Raw genomic sequence first — 22817 nt, 5'->3', positions numbered from 1 at the left:
TAGAATAAGATGAAAGTTAGTTTATAAAGTTAGCATAAATTGCTGGTTAAAAGAATTGGTTTCGGAGTTACAGACCTTGCTTCAAATCCCAACTCTGCTAACTAGCTGTACAACTTTGACCATGTCACTTTATTACACCCTCAGCCCCAGCTTCAATTTTTTTCACTTTTAAAATGAGAGCAATATATCATTTCCTTGTTGTTATGAGGATTAAATGAGATAATTGGAAGATATTACCAGCGCCTGGACATGACAGGTCCTCAGTAACGGTAGTTATTTTGACTGTCTCTGTTTTTATTGACACCAGAACTTGACATATAATGCCTACCACAAAATTATAGACCAATTTTTGTTATAAATATGGATGAGAAAATTCTAAATGAAAGAGCAGCAAATCAGTTTCAGTAGTATGTAAAAAGAATCACTTGCAATGACCAATTTCTTCTCTCACACACTCTTAGATTGCCATTTCATTTTCTCCTCTTCTGCCAGCTTCCCACACCTCCTCCCTCATCCTCACTTTCACTTGATGACTTTGCTTCCTACTTCAGAGAAATTGGAAGATATGAAGAGGCAGTCATCTCCCTGCACCTGGGTTTTTATGCTCCTCTTTCTCCCCTGTCACTCACAAATGACCTATTCTTTTGTCCAGCCAAAGGACAAGAGAGGAGAGAATCTCTCTCTCTGCCTCAGATCCCATCTTCTTTCACTTAATCAAGGACATAGTTCAAGAGATTCTCCCCCTTCTCTCCTGCACGATCAAGTTTTCTTTCTCTAATGAATCATTCCCTTTAGCATCAGACATATATTATTGCTCCTATTTAAAAAAAAAAAAAAAAAGTCTTTCAGGCCATTTGCTTCTCAACCTTCCACCCTATTCCTCTCTTTCTCTTTATAAGAAAACTCCTCAAATTAGTTGACTCCACACAATGTGTTCAGTTTTTCCCCTTTTATTCTCTCCGGGTCTCACTTCAATTAGGTCCTTATCATTTCATCGTAACTTCTCATGATCACCAATAACCTCTGTGTATTAGTTTGCTAGGGCTGCAGTGACAAAGTACCACAAACTGGGTAGCTTAAACAACAGAAATATATTGTCTCACAGTTCTAGAGGCTAGGATTCCAAAATCAAGGTGTCAACAGGGCTGTGCTCCCTCTGAGGGTGTGAGGGAATAATCTATTCAGGCCTCTCTCCCAGCTTCTGGTTGTTCTGTGGCTTGAGGCAACACAATGCCAGTCTTCGCATGGTGTTCTCCTGTATGCTTGTCTCTGTGTCCAAATTTTCCCATTTTTATAAGGAGTCTAGTCATATTGGATTAGGACCTACTTTAATGACCTCATTTTAACTTGATTACATCGGTAAAGACCCTATCTCCAAAAAAGGTCCCATTCTGAGGTCCCGGGAGTTAGGACTCCAACATATTCTTTTAGGGGGACACAGTTCAACCCGTAACATTCCATACTGCTAGCCCCAAAGTCATTTCTCAATGGTTATCCCTACTGCCCTGTTACCAGCATTTGATACATTTGACCATCTACCCTTCCTTGAAAAAGTTTCTTTATTTGTCTTCTAGAGCACTACATTCACTAGTTTTCTTCCTATACTGCTAATCTTCCCATCTCAGTCTATTTAGCTGATTCATTTCAGCATCTTACCCTCCAAATATTTAATGATGCCCCAGGCTCAGTCCACTATTGATCCTTTCCAATCATATGGTATTAAAATCCATCAATAAACTATGATTCTGAGGTTTAAATCTCTGACTTGGACTTCTCTCTTTAATTCCAGACTCGTTGTCCAACTATGTACTTGACATGGCTCATAGGCATCTCAAAATATCATGTCCCAAACCACATTCCTGACCTTTCCCTTCAACCTGTTTCTCTCATTATTTTTCATCTTGGTTAATGCTAACTATATTGTTCCAGTTTCTCAAGCCAAAAACCACGACATTATTTTGTATTTCTATATTTCTTTTATACTCTAAGTCTATTGGCGAGTCCTACTGACTTTATGTTCAAAACATTTTTGGAATACAATCTCTTTTACTATGCTGACTACTGCCCCTCTGGTCTAAGCTACCATTATCTCTTGTCTAGATTATTAAGACGACTTCTTAACTGGTGTCACTACTTCTGCTCTTGCTCCTCTGCAATCTGTTCTCAACACGGCAGCAAAAATGGTCCTGTTAGACATAAGTCAATTAATGTCACTCTTCTCTTCAAAACCCTTCAGTGTATTTCCACCTCACTGAGGGTAAAACTAATGTTATTTTTATGATCTTTGAGTCCTTACATGATCTGACCAGCTCTCTGCCACTTACTTCTCTGGCCTTATGTTCCACTACTCTCCCCCTTCTTTTCTGTGATCCGGCCACATTGGGCCACTTGCTTATCTTTGAAGACATCAGACATGATCTTACTTCAGTGTCTTTGTACTGGCCATTCCTTCAGCCTAGAATGTTCTTCCCCCAGATAACGTGGTTTGCACCCTCACTTACTTCAGGTCTTCACTCTAAATTCATCTTTTTCCTGACCTCCTCCCTCCATAAATTTCAAACTCTCTCCTTTCAATGTTTTTTTTTTTATTCCCTTCCCCTTAGTTGTAAGTTGGAACTTACAACTCTATGTAATCTATTAAGTATTTAATATTGCCTGCCCCCCCCATACTCACACACTAAAATGTACCCCTAGAAACCAAATAATAAAAGTGTCTATTAGCTGGACTTCAGGCAACAGGAAAAGTCAGAAACTGCCACGGCAGTATTCATGCATGCATTTATTCATTCAGTAAATATTTATAAAGTCCTACTATATGTCAGGCACTGTTCTAAGTACCTAGGAAAATCCAGTGAACACGACAAAGAGCCTTGCTCTCATGGAGATTACATTCTAGTGGGGTGAGACAGTCAAAAAACCTGAACAATAATAATTAAGTAAATTATATAAAATGTTAGCTGGTGATAAATGCTATGGAAAAAATAAGGCAGATAAAGGAACATTGAGATTTGATGGAGAGGAGGTGTTTTACAATTTTAAATAACATAGTCGTAGTAAGCTTCCTTGTGAAGCTGCAGTTGAGAACTTGAAAGATACCAGAAAGCTGAAATTCAATGGATAATCCAAATAAGAAAAGGGTCTGAGAGAAGAGTGTGGTATAGTTATTTATCTCTTGCTCAGTAATGTTCCTAATAACTCTTTGAACTAAAGATTAGAGCTGTATCTCTGTTTATAAAGCCTACTTAACTAAGAAAAATGGCAGAATATATATGCCATTCGAGACATTCAGAATAACAAATATGTGTGTGCTATATATGTATGTGTTAAGCATTTGAAATATTTCTTGTGGCCCACAACTGTCTGGCACAATAACATGTAAAAGGAAAACAGTGATATATCTATTGTATAGAAAAATATTTAATTGTCATTATTTATATAGAGAATGAATGTATACCTAGGGAAAAAAAAAGCATCAACTAAAAACTTAACTTTTGTAACTAATGAGATTTTAGTAGAGAATCAAAAATCAATTCCATTTTGCCCAAGTCATTTAAATATGCAGAAAGCCTAAGTTAAATATGTGTGAACCTCCCTCCTTTCTTGAAACCTCACCAAAAATAAATTTAAAATGCATAAAAGGACCAAGGACCAAGAAAAGATCACAGCAGATCAAAGATGCCAATAAAATTTTAGAAGATGAAAAGCAGATGGATGAATGGTGACTGACTAAATCTAGAGAAATCTAAAAGCTCAGTGTCTGTGATGGGGGTGGGTACAGGATAGAGGGAGACAAATTAAAAAGAAACAAGCCAGGGCACTCTGCAACCGCCACTGAGCAGATCAGACTCACTCGTTCTCACCGCCTGGCTTTGCTTCCTCTGCAACCATGTCTGACAAACCTGATATAGCTGAGATTGAGAAATTCGATAAGTTGAAATTGAAGAAGACAGAACGCAAGATAAAAATCCACTGCCATCAAAAGAAATAATTAAACAGGAGAAGCAAGCAGGCGAATCGTAATGAGGCACGCACCGCCAGTATTCACTGTAGCATTCCATAAGCATTGCCTTCTTATTTTGCTTCCTTTAGCTGTTTAACTTTGTTAAATGCAAAGAATTTGGATCGAGTTTAAATGATTGTGCTGTCCCCACCCCCTTCCCTTTTCATATCCAAGAACTACTGACAATAAAGAGGGCACCTGCCTCTCCCACCTGCCTGTCTGGTTGGTAGGGAAGGAAAAGAACTTGCATGTTGGTGAAGGCAGAAGCTGGGTGGGATGACAGTGAAATCTAGAGTAAAACCTGGTCCAAGGTGTCCTACAGGCTATAAAATGCAGTTTAATCAGAATGCCATTTTGTTGTTGTTCTTGTTGTTCAAATGATTTTAATCATTGGAATGCACAATTTTTTTTAATAAGCAAATACAAAGTTTTAAAAGCTGAAAAAAGAAAAACAAACAAACAAACAAACAAACCAAATCACACAACCAAGAAAGATTTAGGAATCATAGCTGTGAAAGGGATTATGGTAGTGCTGGTATTGTGAAAACTGGAGGAGTCACTGAAAAACCTACATAAAGACTCTTTTGGACCACAGTCACACTTTCTTCCCTTTTGGCTTTTCTTTTTCCCTTTTCCCCCCGGCGGAGGCCGGGGTTTTTTTTTCTCAGAAGAGTTTGAACCAGAGCTATGAACTCAAGGACGCCGGGCACAACTGAAGAAAGGGAAGTGATTATTTGAGGAAATCCTCTAATATGAAACATGGAGTTCAAAACAAATAAAGAGAAAAATAAGCTCCATGAAACAAGAACAGGGTAGTTTAAAAAAGGAATATTCAAAGAATAGGGGGATGAGGAGAAAATAGAAATTCAATCAAATGTCTAGAAGTTAAAGTTAAGAAAATCTTGTAGATATTAGAATAAGAAGGCAAAGAAAAGGAAAATAGAAAAGGTTAGGAAAATAGAGAATTAGTCCAGGAGGTGGAACATCCAAAGACAAGAGGTCCTAAAAGAAAGAAAGGAGAAGAAGGAGAAGTAAGTTTAAAAAAATAAGAAGGCAATAAATTTCTAGAACTGAAGGACACAAATTTCTAAAGTAAAAGATACCATGAAAAACAGAAAGACTTATCCAAGGCATAGCATTGTGAAATTTTAGAACACCAGAAGAAAAGGGAGAATTGAAAAGCTTTCAGAGAGGACAAGCATGTCACATGCTAAGAACTGGAAACTAGAATAGAGTTGGACTTTTCACCAGCAACACTGGAAGCTCCAAGATAATCAATGCCTTCAAAATTCTGAAGAGCAATGATTTAAACCTAGACTTCTCTACCCGTGAAATTATAAACCAAGTATGAGAGTAGAATATAATATTTTCACAATTGACACATCTCAATAATGTGCTTCCCATGCTTTCCTTTTCAAAAACTGTTGGGGAATGTGCTCCTCCAAAATGAGAGTAAATCTAGAAAAAGAAAGACATAGTATCCAGAAAATAAGTGGGATCGCTTCTTGACCTTTTGGCTAAGATCAAGTTCAGAAAACAGGTGGTCCAATCCAGGAGGAAGACAGGAGGAACCACAGAATAATAGTGAAGGGAAGCTCCAGGATGATGAGAAGCAGCTAGCGCAGATTGTGGAAGAGTGTGAAAGGTTCCCAGAGAGATATCCCCAAGAAAATATGAAATTGATAGATGGCATAATGTATTCAAACATACTGAAAGGAGATTTTATACCCCCAGTAAGATGTTTAGAGATATGTAAGTGAGAGAAACAGTTAAAAATATATATAAGCAAACTAAACAAACTAACTCAAGGGGTGGAGGTAGAATCATGTTTTAAAGGAAAGGAATTGTGAATAATATTTACATTGCTAAAATAATGTAAGTGAAATATTTATTAAACTAACAATTGTGTTACCACTATACTGGGATGATGGAAAAAGAGATTGTACATGTTTTCATGTGAGTATGATTTGCATGTATTTCTATGTGGCTGGGCGAGGAGTCGAAAGGGACTATATAGTTGTATTATACAGTTGAAAGTCAACAAACAATTATGTGAATCTGAAAAATTCAATATAGAGTTGTATGTGTATATTGTTATTTAAGACTATGAAGGTAACTATCTGAAGAAACAGTTAAATGGATTGGAAGTGATGGCTTCTAGGAGCAGTATTCAGGGGGTTAGTGATAGGACAGAGGACTGATGATTTTCATTATAAGCCTTATTGTATTTAAAAAATAATAAATGTCTGGCACATAATAGGTCCCAAATCTGGTAGCTGCCATTAAAATATATCAGTAATTGCCTTATATGTAGATCAACAACTGCCAGTTATGTTCTTCAAAGAAAGAAAAAAGAATCTACTCATATTAATTATAAATGACTATACAATAGCTACTAATTATTGTAATAAGAAGATATCAGTTCATCCCAAAATAACTAACAGTTTGAATGAAATTCCAATCAAAATACCAATGATTATTTTCTTTTTTGTGTGTGTGATTTGACAATAATTATTCTAAAGTTAACCTGAAAAAATAAATAGGCAAAATCAATTAAGAATATTCTGAAAAGAATATGAGGGCATAACTTGTCAACATTAAAGCATATAAAGTTCTAATAATTAGAAGCAAGTTACTAGTGCAAGAGTCAGCAGATTAATGGAACAGAATGCATATCCCCCAAACAGAACCTTATGTATGATAAACTCTCCTAGAAGCACTATAGCACTGAGGTAAAGAAAAGGAAAATAAAAGGAGCTAAGGTTCTTTACAGAAATGGCCGATTCTAGGTCTTGCACAGGAAATGTACACAATGAGCCTCGTCAGGAGGCTTACACAGAAAATACTCTACATGAACATCATGTCATACCAGAAAGCAAGGAAGTTAGAAAGACAATGTGGACTTGTCAACTAGAAGAGGTTCCCACTGGCCAAAGATGGGACAATTAGAGCACCAATAGGAATGATAACTGCAATAGGTGGAAACATATCATATATGTTTAAATGTATGATTCATACTGGTATACCAAAAAGAAAAAACTTAATGGTCATCTGAAAGAACCAACTCATTATTTTGAAAACTAACGCATAAAAACCAAAAAAAAAAAAAAAAAGCATTTATCCAGCCATTACTATATGAAGTGAACCTCCAGGTAACCAAATAGTTTAAAAGAGGACATTTATTTTTGTAGAATTCCAGCTAATAAATGAAGAAGAAAAAAGTGAGAATATCACCATTTTGCAACCCGTTATGGCATAATGAATCTAAGTAGTGATCATCAGTGACTGCTAATATCACAAAAAAAGCTAACGATACATTAAAGGCCACCTGATGGAGGTTAAAACACTACCTAAATCTGATCAAGCCTAGCCCTAACTACTAATTTACAACTAATACAGGGAACAGAAGAATATGTTAAACCACATTAGGGGTATAATCGCAGACTATGGGAAACTCTGCCAGATAAATAACCTAGTTTCTTCAACTAATAAATCGCAAGATAAAACTAGAAGAGGGAGAGGAAACTTACAGTTTAGATGAAACAGAGAACAACCAATTGTAATGTACAATTTGAATCCTGATTTAAACAAACTTAAAAAAAATTAGATGATCAGAAGTTTAAACATTTACTAGGTTTTTTAAATGATATTAAAGAGGTATTGTTAAATATTTCCAGCTGTGCTAGTGGTGTTACAGTTATACTTTTAAATTTTCTTGCCTTTTAGAAGTACATGTGGAAATATTTATAGATAAAATGAGATAATGCCTGTGCTTTGCTTCAGGTAATCTTGAGGCTGGGGAGAAAGTGTGTGGGAGTATAGATGGAACAAGGTTGATGTAAGTTGAAAGTGCGGGATGGATATATGACTGTTTACTATTTTTGTATTTAAATTTCTCCATTTCAAATTTTCAAAATTTATCTGGGTGAAGGGAGAAGCTTACTTGTAAATAGATGTTTAAACTAAACAAACTATGTGGGTAAATATTTAACTGATCTGAATGATGAATAACTTTTTAAACATAAAATAAATGGATAATATACTAAAGAAAAGACTGCTACTTTAATTAAAATAAAAACTAAATATGCATGTGGGCGTGCTTCAAAAAAATCTTAAAGTTAAGAGACAAACACACTAAGAAAAATACTTGCAACTTATAAAAGGTAAAATGCTTAATATATAAGGGATAATAATAACAGCTAACATACCTATAATGCACTAGCTACTTTGCAAAAAACCATTTAAATTCTTATAAAATAGAAAAAGTACTAATATTTCATGGCCTGATAAATAATTCATAGAAGTTCAAATAATCGTAAACAAATAAACATATATTTAACTTTGCAATAATCGTAATTGCAACCTAAATCATACTAAGATTTTAACCTACCAAAATAGTGAAAATTGTTGTTAGTGATTGATACCTGTTATTGATGGTGCAGTGAAATGGCCAACTTCTTACATTGCTGGTGGAAGCATTAAGTTGGAAGAATCTTTCTGAAGAGCAATTCAGCAATAGTGAGTCTTGAAAACATTTATACTTTTGACCCTATTATTAACTTTCAGGAATGTATAGCATTGACATGATTAGAGATGCATATGAAGATACATGTGCTAAATAGTTTTTCAGAGTTCTGTTTGTAATAAAAAAAAAAAAAACTAGAAGCAAATGAAATTCCAAAAAGATAAAAAAGAAGCATCTAAATAAAATATAGAATATCAATACTTTGGAATATTAGGAAACAATTAAAGTTGTGTTTTCAAGTGGAAAATAACCATTAACAGGTGAATGGATACATTAATTGTGGAGTAGCTATATAATTATTAGTCAGAAACAACAACAAAATAAATAAGCGAACAGCATGAATGAATCTCAAAACATTATACGGAGAAAAAAAATCAGACAAGAAGAAATTTATACTGTTTGAATTCACTTATATGGAATTCTAGAACAGGTAAAACTTATTTATGGCTAAAGATGTCAGATCAGTGGTTGCCTCTCAGGCAAGTCCAGAGATTGACTTAAAAGGGACATGAGGCAACTTTCTGAGAGGATGGAAATGTTCCATATTTTGATGGGTGTGCATTAATCAGGTATATCCTCTTATCAAACTCATCTCCCTTCATCTACTTAATTTCTACTCAGACTTCATGTTAAGATCTTGCCTTTAACTATGTAATTAGACCTCAAAAATCGTAAATTCCAGGGAGATTTAATAAAATAGGAAAAATATTCACCTTACTGTCTTAATTGAAAAACAGAACCATAATACAATGCTGTGTATATGGCATGGTCTGAACTGTGTAAAAAAAAAAAAAATACGTGAGAGGCATACACAGATAGAAATGACAAGAAGGATATATTCCAATGACAGATACAAATTTCGTAAGTAGAAAATAAAGTAAATATGCTTGAAACTTCACTTTATACCAATACCCTTTTTAAAATCTTCAGATTTTAGCTTTGACTTTCTTGCAGTTCCTCGGATACAGAACTTTTGTTTCCTGTGCCTCTGATCACCTCATTCTCTCCAGCTGTTTAATTCCTGCTCAGCTCTCAGCTCTCAGCTCTCAGATCAGTCTGGACCTACCTAAAGAAGCCTACTATGCTCCTCCCCTCCCCAGGGCAGGTCAAATGCATTATGCTCTCCTTCGTGGTACTTGTTAACTGAAAAAGAAAAAGCCAATGTGACAGGCAACAATCATTTATTTGAGATCTAAAAGCATAACTATTCAGAAAGCACTGACTCAGGCAGAAACCCAAATACTGTTTCAGTTAGCAGGCAAAGACAAGGGAGATTCATGAGAAAGGGTATGAGAACAATTACAGGAATAGAAGGAATTTCTATAGATGTAGATAAACTAACATAGTGATGCTAATTCTAAAGAATGTTTCAGTCTGGCAGTCATAATACCTACTTTCTTGTTATCTTTGCAAACAGTTGTTTGAGATACAATGTTGCTTTAGGCCCAATGCAAAGGTTATTTTGTCCAGTTTTAACATTCCAAAGGTATGAGGAATAAGACCTAACAAAGGCAGTTACTCTGGAATGGCAGCTCTGGCTCCATTTTAAAGTGACTCCATTTATATTATTTTATAATATACTTAACAATTGTAATTTTTCATTTTTTTGCATGTACCTCAAGTTAGCTAAACTGCAAGGTTAAGGGTACTGTCCTCTAGACGGCCAAGTCTGCCTAAGACTTGATACCAACTGCAAGTTCAGGGTTTTCCAAAACTAATCTCAGGTTCAATAATTTGCTAGAGACTCACAACTCACTGAAACCTATTATACTCATAGTTTCATTTATTACAAGAAAAGACTACAAATTAGAATCAGCCAAAGGTGGAAGAGATACACAGGGGAGAGTCTGGGCAGTTTCCAAACATGAAGCTTCTGTTGTCCTCAGGATGCATTACCCTCATAGCCTTTTTTTGTTAAAATATGCATGGATTATTGTCCATCCAGGAACCAGACCATCTAAATTCTGGTGTCCGAAATTTTTTTGAGGATTTATCACGTAGACACGACTGATTGATTGATTGCCTACATGGCTGAACTCAGTCTCTAAATCTTTCTGGCTTTCTGGCCATGGTTTCTACTCTAAGACTGTTGGATGTGATCATTTCCACCTTGAGAAACCCTTTGGCATAAACTATAGGGTGTGGTCTGAGGGACTAACGAAGACACTCTCCTATCCTTGGGAAGTTCTGAGGACTGGAGATGACTTCCCAGAAACTTGGGTTGTGGGGAGGCCTCTCTTTGAGCAAGCCAAATTCTTACTACACAGCATGCTTATGTAAATAGTGCTCCCCACCTTCTCTCAGTTCCAAAAAGCTAGAATCACCTCTGGTTTTGCTCTCAGTTTCTTCCCAAGTACCTAACATAGTGGTTGGCAAATGTTGAGAGTCTGCATAATATAGTACAGTGACCCTTGAACAATGCAGGTGTTAGGGGGCGCTGATCCACCACCCCACGCAGTCAAAAATCGATATATAACTTTTGACTATCCCAAAACTTAATTACTAATAGCCTACTGTTGATTGGAAGCCTTATCAATAACATAAATAATTAACACATATTTTGTATGTTATTTGTATTAAATGCATGCATTCATGACCTTTTAAAATTTTTTCTAGGCTATGCAGTTCATCTGCAAGTTTTTTTCAAATCGTCGCAAGCCTCCAAAAAATTTTCCAGTAGATTTATTGAAAAAAATATCCGCGTATAAATAGAACAATGTAGTTCAAAATAGTGTTGTTCAAGGGTCGACTGCAGTTTATAGCATGAAATTGGCAGAGTCTGCATTTGAATCTTGGCTCTTATTTTCATTAATTGAGTTGAGCCAGGATGGGTTATTTAACCTCTCACTGCCTAATTATCTTTATCTATAAATTGCGGATAATGATAATGCTTATCTCAGAGAGCTGCAATGAGGATTAAATGAATGAACATAAGTAAAGTTCCCAAAATAGTACCTGGCACAAAGTAAAAGCTAGATAAATGTTTAATATTATTAAATGCTCAATAAATAGTTGCTGATTGAATAAGTGTCTGGCACATGAGGTGCCTAGTAAATATTAATTGAAAAAATAAAATAAGATTTTCTTCCTTAGTAGATATTCCTATTTTTCTATTAATATAATACCAGATGTATTGATTCGGACATGTCATCAATATGCCTGATATTTAGCTCTCAAATCAGGCATTATTCTAAAGGTTATAGCTCAATAATATGCTTTTAAAAAGTACAAAAAAAGTTTTAGAGTCTTTTTGCCTCTCCAGCTGGCAGTACCCTCAACACAGAGTAAGGAGTTGAATGAGATAGGGTTCAAGGTGACTTCCAACTCCAACAAAATGTTATTTGTCCTTAGGAAACAAACTAAATATAACAACAGAGAAGACCATTTTACATGGAGGCATGAAACCTTTGAATGTGTAAGTTTCCATTAAAAAAAAGGAAGAAAGAGAATGTTCAGTTGATTACCAAAATTCATGTTTAATATGTGAAAACATAGGTTTGAATTGTGGCAATTAATTTTTATTAATTTGTTGGAATTTGACTCCCCAGCAAACCACACTCACAGATCATAGAAGATTTATTTTAATCTGCGAGAAACAGTTTATTTTATCTTCTCACTTACGTTGGCCTAATGTGGCCTAATTTCTAATATTACCAATTAGAGAAAAGATTCACCTTTTTAAAACATTCATTTTAGTTATAATGTAATGTATATACATTTAAATACAATCACCAAATGTTTTCAAATTGATTTTTTATTATTAAGCAATTATTAAATTATTTAACAATAAAAAGAAAATATGTTCCAAATGCTCCTCCCACCATGTTCATTTTCCAAAGTTAGTAAATGTTAACAATTGTTTCCACACATTTCTATGCATATACACACAATAAAAAATATGTATATATGTTCCTGTTGTTGAAAGTATTTGTAACGTGTTACTTTTTCTTGTCATTTTAGTGTTACCACAGGCAGTTACCCAATTTGAAGAATTGGTTGGTATGGCGGAGGCCGTGCTTAAGGGTGGAGGAACCATGTCTACATCTGCATCCACTCTCTGGAGAGCAACAAACAACTCCTCACCAGATTCATTCGCCTCAATGTGCAGCAACTCTAATTCTAATTCCAGTTCACCAATTTCCTTGAAAGCTGAAGAAGAGCATCATACTGATGAGAAGCAGGTCAGTTGGAATATCTGCCCTATCTGTCCTTGGGATACAGTTAAAAACAAACATTAAAATAAGGGTACAAAATGCCAATTGTTTTATCACATAACTTCAGGTAACTTTAGGTCACAGCCATAACATTCCGCATAAAACAATTTTTCACAATAAATCTGATATTTGTGAAACAAATATCTAGTTTAGAAAACTCAGGTCAAATTGTGGACAATGATGAAGTTTATTAAGCTAGAGAATTCTTAAATCAGTGACAAGTGAATGACTATGCATTAAGGGTTATAAAATTATATCATTGAAAGAAGATAAATTTCAGTTTCTGCATGTCATCTGGACACTATTCTTTTTCTAACTCCCCAATTTCTCTTAATCAAGAAACAAGCTAAAAAGACAAGAGTTTTGTTAGAATTAAGTATGCCTTCAAGAGCAATAATTAAATACTAAAAACCTAACATTCAGAATATTTGAATCTTAATGTATCAGTTTCCTTTTGCTATACAACAGATTACCACAAAGTCAATGATCTATAATAATACAAATTTATTATCTCAGAGTTCTGTAGGTCATAAGCGTGGTAACGTCAAGATGTTGGCAAGCATACTTCTTTCTGGAGGCTCTTACAGAAGAATATATTTCCTGCTTATTTGGGTTGTTTGTAGAATCCAGTTTCTTATAGAACCGAAGTCCCCATTTTCTTACTGACTGTAAACTGAAGGCCATTCCTGCTTCTTGAGGCAACCACATTCATCGATTCCACCATCCTCTAAGCCAGCCACACAAGTGAAGTCTCTCTCACTCTTCTAATCTCTCCTCCTTCGTCTGTGTCAGTTTTCTGACCCATTCTTCTGCCCCTCACTTCTGCATTTAAGGGCCCCTGTGATTAGATTGGGCTCACCTGGATAATCCAGGATACTCTCTCCATCTCAAGACACTTAACTCTTATTACACCTACAAAGTTGTTTTTGCTGTGTAAAGTTAACACATTCACAGGTTCCAGGGAGTAGAATGTGGATATCGTAAGTGGGACATTAGTCGGCCTACCACACTCAGTAGGAGGTGTTGAGGAGGGAACTAATCCTTAAAGCACCAAATTCAAATTCCATGACAAGAATTTATATATACTCTGGAACAAATACCTCATAAATATTAGGAATTATCTCAAAGATAACATTTAAATCTAACTCCTGAAATGTAAAATATATATTAAAAGCATAATACATTACCTTAAAGACTGTTGACATTGTTTTCTGGTATGTCTTAATTAATAACATATTTCTCCAGATGTTACTTTCTTTTTTTATCCAATTTCATTTGTTATTTTTATTTTTTAGTTCAAAATTGAAAAATGGCAGATTGCCCGTTGTAACAAGAGCAAGCCTCAGAAGTTTATTAATGATTTAATGCAAGTACTTTACACAAATGAATACATGGCTACACACAGCCTGACAGGTGCAAAATCCTCTACTTCGAGGGACAAAGCTGTAAAGCCAGCTATGAATCAGAATGAAGTTCAAGAAATCATAGGTAATAATAGGATTTCATTTTATTGTCACATGAATTTGAAATATTTTACCATTCAAGGTTAAATTATTCACTCATAGTCTTTCCTTTTCAAATTTATTTTTCTGTTAAAGAAAAATCTCAGAATAGTCTAAACCTCATTAAATACAGGAAATTTACTAGAAAAACTTTACATTAAAAGTGTTTATTAAACTAAAGTTAAATTTTATATCACTGAAAAGTTTGGATTCATAAAAATCATAACATTATAAAAGTAAATTTTCAAAGTCCTTTCAAACAAAATTTCAGTAACAGTTTATATCTTATTTTCTCTTATCTTGGTTCTATTCCTTATCTTTTATTCCAGAAAATTAGAAGTTAATCTGACTATTCTATTTATGGTTTTAAATTAATGAATCTGCTTAAATATAGTAATTTAAATCATCAAATACTTTTTATTTTTACTAATATCCAATAAATTTAGGGAATCACTGGATCCTGGCTCTCTATATTTTAATAGTGTACAATTTCTTCTTTGGAAAAGGGTGAGTCACTCTAGTTGTTTCAACTGATGTTGGAATGGATAAATTTATATTCCTAATATTTTAGAGCAAGGAGATTTAGAGTTCAGAGCAAGTAGCAAGGTTAAAGTTGAATGGTACCATAGGAAGACAAACGCGTTTGCTCTCAGTTTATAATACAGACCTTCGTTATCTCTTGCTTTATTTTGTAAAACCTGCCTATATATTCATCTATTTCAATATCTCATGGGTGTTGGGGCTGCTTTTGCAAAATGGAGACAAAATTATAATGTGGATTGCTTGATGTTTTATCTCAGTTCATACTTTAAGATGCAAAGGCTACAAAGAAGTGTTTTTGTGTGTTATTGTTTTTCACAGGAGTCACAAAACAGTTATTTCCCAACTCAGACGATGTTTCAATCAGGAGAATGATAGGTCAAAAGCTAAACAACTGTACCAAGAAGCCAAATTTAAGCAAAAATATGAACTCTCAGGATATTAAGTAAATCCTTTTGGTAAGTCTTTTAAATTCTCACAGTCCTTTCAACATGGCGAGAAGATGTAATACTTTCATCCCTGGAATAGCATTTTCTGAACACTCTACTAGAGAATACTAGTGGCCTATGAAATGCTAATCGGTATTCCTGGGAGAGAAGGTGGCGACAGTGAAGATTTAAATTTGAGAAAAGATGAGTTTAGTTACACAGACTTTCCTTTCCCAGAACCTCTCAGATGTTTCAGTATCTTTTAATATGCCCAAGTGCACCAGAAATCTTTAAGAAGGGGATATAGTATGTAGTATATTCCAAATGTGTTTTACTGAGAAACTTTTTTTCTTCACAGAACATGTGTTAAGTTGTGGGTAGGGGTAGAAGGGAGCCAAAGGAGGAACACGTGACAATTTAGGAAGTGCTTCTCTAGAACAGAGAAATTCAGACCCTTGGGAAATCTTTGAGGTACATAATGGGACTGAACTTACAACTGTGAAACAGCAGTTTGACCTATATACAAGCTACTGGCTGGAAGCATTGAGGGCGTCTCCCCCACCATCTTCCATTCCGCTTCTAATTGTCTTTAAATCGGTTGTCACAGTTTGTTTATTTGATAAGGATTTTTACCAAGATATTTGTGTTATAGTGAGAAAAAGAATTATTTGTTTTCAGTGAGTTCTGAAGGAAATACATTTGATAAGTCAGGCCCTGCCCTCAGCAAAACTGTGAAGTGGAATTTTGCGTTTGCTTTAGCAACCCAATGTCCTGGCTGTTTCACTTGTGCTCACCTTTCCTCTCCATTATTCTGATGGAAAATATGCGAAAATATGCATTATTGTGTTATTAATAGTTTAATTGATAAGTAGAGGTATATGGTAAACATATGAGGGCAGGTTTTTCATCCATTTTCTTCACTTCTATCTTTAACTTCCACTTTGCCTGTTCTCCACCTAACTAGCCACCTCTGAGACCATAATACTTGTCTTTTCCTTCTGTGTTTTAAGTGGAATATGGACCTGCCTGTAGTGCAGTAATCCCCCCACCCACCCTTCACCCATTGCTGACTACCACCCCCATCTTCCTTGAGGGTCCTTTACTATTTTGCCATACAAGTAAGGCTACCGATGAGGGTCAACAATAGTCTCTCTTCCTTAGAAACAAACAATGAAACTAACAAACAGGAGTACTTGTAACAATTGCAGAGGAACCCTTTCCCTTGACTCACATATACTGACTGGTAAACTGACTTCAAGGTTTATAAAAGATAAGACTATTTGTATCCTTTTTCTTCCCAAGCAATTGAAATTTTCAGTAGATTGTGAAGCTCACAACTTCCCACTTAGGAGGTAATTGCTTAAATGAGCCCTTAGAGCTTCTCTAGAGTTTTGACATGAAGCTACCCTCTTATCCTGGTGTATAATGGCCAAGTTCCCTTCCTAACTGCCATGCAACCATACCCTCAAGTCATAAGGCTATCTTTTGTAGCACATTATTGTATGTCAGAGCTCTGTGAAGCATTTTAATATCCCAACTCCTGCCTTTTTAATATCTCAGAGTGCGAAGGGTAAACATAAAACTTATCTCTGATAATATCAGTCAACAACGTGTTGGAGAAATTAAAGCCCAAAAGCTTTTATGTCGGTTGTGCTTGTACGTGCCAGTAGTAGTGTTATTAAATCACCTGACTATAGCATTAATTAAAAATTTTAAAAGGAACAAATCTTTGCTATGAACACAAGGTGTTCTTGTGCCTTCTGAGCCTGAGCCTTGCTTTGTTACTAAGTTGCTTGGAATAGACTTGCAAATATTTTGAATCAGAAGTAAAGATTAACAAGGTATTGGAAGTAAACATGTTCTGAGTCGAAAATTTGTTTTTAAATTGACAGGTATCTTTCATTTGAAGTATAGCTAAATCAAAATTATTTCAAAAGGACTGAGAAAAATACTGGGAAGGACAGAGTCACATAAAACTTAAATTTAAAATGCTTGACAAATTAGTCAGATATAGCACCATGTAGTAGAATGCTGCTGATTTTTTTCTCTTCTTGGTCGTTTAACTAACAGGAGCCTGAAGGTGACTACACTTATTTAGGCAAACCATATGCCCTTCTTAGCTCCCCGCTCCCACCCCCAAACACACACACACACACTCACACACACACACACAAACACAAGTATTCTTTGGAAAAATAACTTCCCTTGCATTAATATTAGCAAGGCAATATATGTTGCAAAATCATGTAGACTTATACAAATTCCTACACATCCAAAACCTTAGCAACCCCCACCCATGTACCCCATAATGAGCTCAGAGTTGCCACTGGTGGCTTGGATTTGAAGGGACAATCAGCTAGAACTCATTTCTTGGAGGATAAATGCTAAATTCAATCCTTCCTCTTTTTCATCTATTTTCTCTCACTTCTTGACTTCTGTTAATCTAAAAATAAAAAGCCCAAGAGAGAGGCAAAAAGCATTTATTTGAGATCTAAAAGAATAGCTATTTGGGAAACACTGAGTCAGAAACCCAAATAGTGTCCCAATTAGCAAGCAAAGGCAAGGGGTATTTATGAGAAAGAGAAGGCGAATAATTACCTGAATAGAAAAAAGAAATTACTATCATGCAGAGAAGCTAACATAGTGATGCTAATTCTAAAAAATGTTTTTAATTTTCAGTCTGGTAGTCATAATGCCTGCTTTCTTGTTATCTTTTCAAACTATTGTTTGGGATACAATGCTGCTTTAGGCCTAGTCCAAAGGTTATTTTGTACAGTTTTAACATTCCAACGGTTTGAGGAATAAGACATGCAAACTCACATCCTCTGGGATGGCAGCTCTGACTCCATTTTAAAGTGGCTTGGTTTATATTATTTTTCACTGTCCTCAAGTTGCCTGCAGCTTGAACTTTGCTAAGATCTTGATGTTGCCAGTGTTTCTGGCCTTTCTTCATTTTTTGCTTCTTTCTTATAGGACCCGAAGAAAATTTTATTTATAAGAATTACAGAAAGTTAAAATGTCACTTCTGTAATATCCCACTAAGAGGTCAAACAGCCCTCTCCAGAAATTTCCAAAGCTGCCTCGGTATATATAATCTCTACCATAATAGTACATATGCATATATTATAACTTAAAGATGATCTAATACAGCAGTGCTCAAATGGGATGGGAAAGATTTTGTTTCCTGCCCTTCAACTGGGGAATATTTGAAAATGTCTGGAGATATTTTTGGTTGTCACAACTAGGTGGTACTACTAGTGGACAGAAGCCAGGGATATTGCTAAACATCCTGCAATGTGTAGGACAGCCCCCCCACAACAAAGAATTACCCAGCCAAAAATATCAATTCTGTCAAAGTTGAAAAATTCTGGTCTAAAATGATTTCCTTACTTTAGAGGTAATGAAACTAAAGCCTAAAGAAGTTAAGTGAATTGACAAGGTCATATGATTAGTAACCATTAGAGAGTTTACACTAGCATATAGTTCTTTGTATTTCTTATTGCATTAGTCATGGTTCCCCATAGAAATAGAACCGATAGGATATATTTATATAAGAAATTTATTTTAAGAAATTGGCACACACAGTTGTGGGAATTGGACAGTCTGAAATCTGCAGGGCAGGCCAGCAGGCTGGCAACCCAGGGGAAAGCTGATGTTGCAGTGTTGAGTCCAAAGGTAGTCTGGAGACAGAATTCCTCCTTCTTCGGAGGATCTCAGTATTTTCTCTTGAGCTGAATGGGTGAGACCCACCCATATTATGGAGGGTAACCTGCTTTACTGAAAATTTACTGATTTAAATCTTAATCTTATCTTAAAAATACCTTTGCATCTAGACTGATGTTTGACCAAACTGTATACCATAGCCTAGGCACATTGACCCATCAAATTAAATGTTTTAGGGTCAGAAAGTCTGGCTTTGAAGCATGCTCTACCTCTAAATATATGTGTAGCTTATGGAAACTCTCTGGACCTATCTGAATTTTAATTTAAACAGGGATAATAATACTACCTACTTTAGGGATGGATCCAGAATTTGTGGAACCTGAAGCTTATAGAAATGGAAAATCGTCTTTAAAAAAAGAATCACAATTAAGATACAGAGTTCTAACCAATTCTGTATTCATAATTTTGTATAAATAAATCAAAAACTACATAATGTTTAAAAGTTAACAAATTTCTCAAATATCACATGTAGAGGAAATTACATAATATTTTTATTAACATCTGTATAATACTTTTATCCTCTTTTTATAGAGTTGCATACATGTTGGTTGCCTCTTCTTTTAACAACAATTTTATAATAGCCTTTTCTATAGCAAGAATAGAAAATAATTTAGACTATCCTCTAGCGTAGTTGATGGAAAATTGCTTTTTTTCTTTTTGACAGTTTACAGATGTTTCTTTCAAATTCTCAATTTTTATTAGATATATAATCTTTAGGATTATTAATAAATTTGAGGAAACTTCTATTGAGTTGCTTTGATATCTGAGCAATAAGATTTCAGGGCATTTCAAATTTTCCATAGAGTGCGTGCTCTTAAATATTCTTTGAATTGACCACATTCAAAGTATTACTAGAAGTCAACCCAAATTGAGATAGCTAGTAATAATGTAATTATACATAGAAGAGATTACAAAACACAAAATTATATCCCAGTCAATTCTTAACAAAATCTCAGAAGTGCCACTGCCACTTCATGGTTATAATCAGAGGAGAAAATATGACAGAATGTCAGTCAAAGTGGAAAGACACAGTGGTCTTAACTAATTATTGTTGAAACATCTAACTTTGATAATTAACAAAAATATATAAACATGTGAAGATATTACCTTTTCTTTGGAAGGTATTCAAGCAAATAAGGTTTATTAGCTTCATAATAATTCTGCCTCTGACCTAGCTCACTTGGTTTTCTTGAGTTTTGAAAAAGGTAAAGCAGATTTGGAAAATTGCCTGATATTTAGACAATCAATAAATGTTACTGAAGAATGACAAACAGAATTGTTGATAATTTTTTAAGATGGTTGATGGGTATGTGAGGATGGTTCATTTTACTTTGTGTGTTTGTAATTTTGCCTAACAAAAGTTTTTTTAAGTCATTTGAAATAAATAAATATATATATATTAAATGTTTATCTGTTATCTGTGCTGAATTCCTCTGAATAGATCATAAAAAGAACTCCAAGTCACCTCAATAGTAATAGTTACTATTAACAATTTGTGTTTTTAAGCAAAATGTTGTAGTAGACACAAAATAAACAACTCATACCACTGTTAAAAATATTATAAGAATTCTAAAGTAAATCGTTTTGTTCTTTAAATTTGCTTTTGTATAGGTATCTGAAATAAAACACCTTCAGTTCTAAATCTAACACAGAATTTTGTTGGAGAATCTGCAACCTCCTTGGCAGTGAGCACAGAGAGACATATGCAGTGACAGGCTGTGAGATATCTTTAACATCGCTGGCTCTCCTGATGGCGCAACTAGCTTGCTGAAGAAGCTGCATGTACATTCCACCCTAAATATCCATGATGCATCAAACTAGAGAATTTCGAGCAGTCAAACAAGCATGCATTATGGTTTCTTGGAAATATACATTTTTCTATCCCCAAATGCTTCTCTGTACAGCTAACTTAACAAGATAATCAGAACTCTTATAACAACAAAAGCTTCAACCCCTAAGATTTGTCATTGTCCTAATCGATTGCTGTACATTTATTATTATCAACAACATCCCTTTTAGTTTTTGGATCTTTAGCATAAGCACATGTTTGGAAAAGTACAGTGAAATAATCAATGTTCACAAACATAAAAGCAGCAAAGTCAGCCTAAAATCTGACAATAATAATATCTAACCAAGTAATAGTGTTTTAGCAATTAAATTACAGGATAATTCTGTTTCTTAATATGTATAAAATAAAAATCAAAAAAATGAGAGCAGCAAGAACTTTTTATTTTAATATGGAACTATTCCACTGTACTCCTGAAAAAAGAAATAAACCCCAATTTTTGTGATCATTAAAACAATGCATCAACTTGCAGAAAAAACTTGTTTGTTTGTTTACATGCTTCTAACTTTTTACTGCCCAAAGTATAAATACAGATACGTAATATAAAACATCAATATCTTCTAAACATCCTGTATAAGATATAATATCCTATGTATTTGGTTGGTTATATTGTTACACTGCTTAGTTTTAACTGGTTTGTTTTCATACTATCAGAAGAAAAAAGTTGAAAACAAAATCACGTGGGGTTGATAATCATACAAAAAGAAAAATATCATTTTGTAAATGAATGAAAGATAAAATATTCTTCATCAAGAGGCTTCTCCTTGATGTCACCTTGTCACATGGGACTACTCCGCATTACCAAGCGGCACTTCTTCAGTGCACAAGGTTATGCTTAAACTTGGAAAAGAAGATGCGTATAATAGAAAGTTCAGTAACTGTGGACCCAGGAAACATTCCATAAATGTTGGTTGATAACAGTGTGGTTGTACAAAATAAATATTCTTAAGGAAATAACTTATGTTAACATTTGCTACTTTTATTTAAATATAAATAAATCCCATTGAAACATAAAAAGTATTTGCTTGTTTCTTATAAATCTATAAAATCCAGGGAAGAAGTCCTTTTCTGGGTTGATGGCTTCTTTACCCACACACTGAGGCGTTACCATTATAATTGGACTACATGGCTCTGGCTTTTTGTCTTCTAAAGAGCCAGGCTGTGTAGGATATATAGACAACATCCACAGTAAATGCTATGGATGTAGAAAATACACGTGATGTCCAGAGTGCTTAATATTTTTATTAAAAGGATAATCTTCTAAGATATATGTTATTGCCTTTTAAAAATACTTTATAAGTTTTGCCTACTAACTGTAAATAAAATTTCCTTTGTAAAATATGACTGTATTATTCAACTGGAATGTCTATGGTTCTTCCTTAAAGTATTTTGTGATATGTTGAAATTTTTATAGATTATAGAATAGATGTATTTTTTAAATCAGTTTCATATATTGGATCTAAATGAGCTACAAATTAAGAAAACTAATGACGATATATGTGTATATGTATATATTATGTATTCATAATATATACATATTATGAATATATACTTTAGAATACAATTAAAGTAGAACCTTTAATAAGTAGGGAAAGGAAGGTTTATTCAATAAATAATACTTAGACAATTGGTGAATGAAAAATAGTTACATTATATTCTTCAAACCATATTTCATAAATAATTTCAGATTAATAACAAGTAAAAATTGGACTATGATTTTTAAAAATGAATATTTTTATATTCTCGGAAGGGGAGGAATTTCTAAGCCTACAGAAGTGCAGCAAAGTGCCAAAGAAAAGTTTGCTAATGTCTGAGTTTCAACATATTCTGTGGACTTCTTACATAGAGATGATAGTTTGTTCAATAACGTTTTTACCCCATGGCAGAATGCATGGTCAGCATTTTCATCTGTTCTTTGACATTTTTTCTTATAAAATCTTGTACCACTGCTGTGCTATAGTCTTTCTTGAACATGTTTTTTAATGACATGGTTTATCCTGGTCCAGCTATTTGCATGTGGATTCATGGATGGTGGGAGG

General features: G+C 34.4%; 1 protein-coding gene across 1 annotated transcript in view; it reads left to right on the top strand.

Annotated features, from left to right (window-relative positions):
* BEND6 (BEN domain containing 6) overlaps window positions 1-21735 on the top strand; it is a 47163-nt gene extending 25428 nt beyond the window's left edge. Inside the window, exons 4-7 of the mRNA XM_011375006.2 lie at window positions 12486-12706; window positions 14035-14227; window positions 15103-15239; window positions 20544-21735. Of these exons, the coding sequence (XP_011373308.1) occupies window positions 12486-12706; window positions 14035-14227; window positions 15103-15230 (542 nt within the window). The 3' untranslated portion in view covers window positions 15231-15239; window positions 20544-21735. The remainder of the gene's footprint in view (window positions 1-12485; window positions 12707-14034; window positions 14228-15102; window positions 15240-20543) is intronic.
* Window positions 21736-22817: the final 1082 nt, after the last annotated feature.

This window comes from Pteropus vampyrus, unplaced genomic scaffold (genome assembly GCF_000151845.1).
Source record: "Pteropus vampyrus isolate Shadow unplaced genomic scaffold, Pvam_2.0 Scaffold260, whole genome shotgun sequence".
In the NCBI taxonomy this organism is placed as follows: Eukaryota; Metazoa; Chordata; class Mammalia; order Chiroptera; family Pteropodidae; genus Pteropus; species Pteropus vampyrus.
The sequence above is the reverse complement of the archived record's forward strand: the minus strand, read 5'-3'. Positions and strand labels throughout refer to the sequence as shown.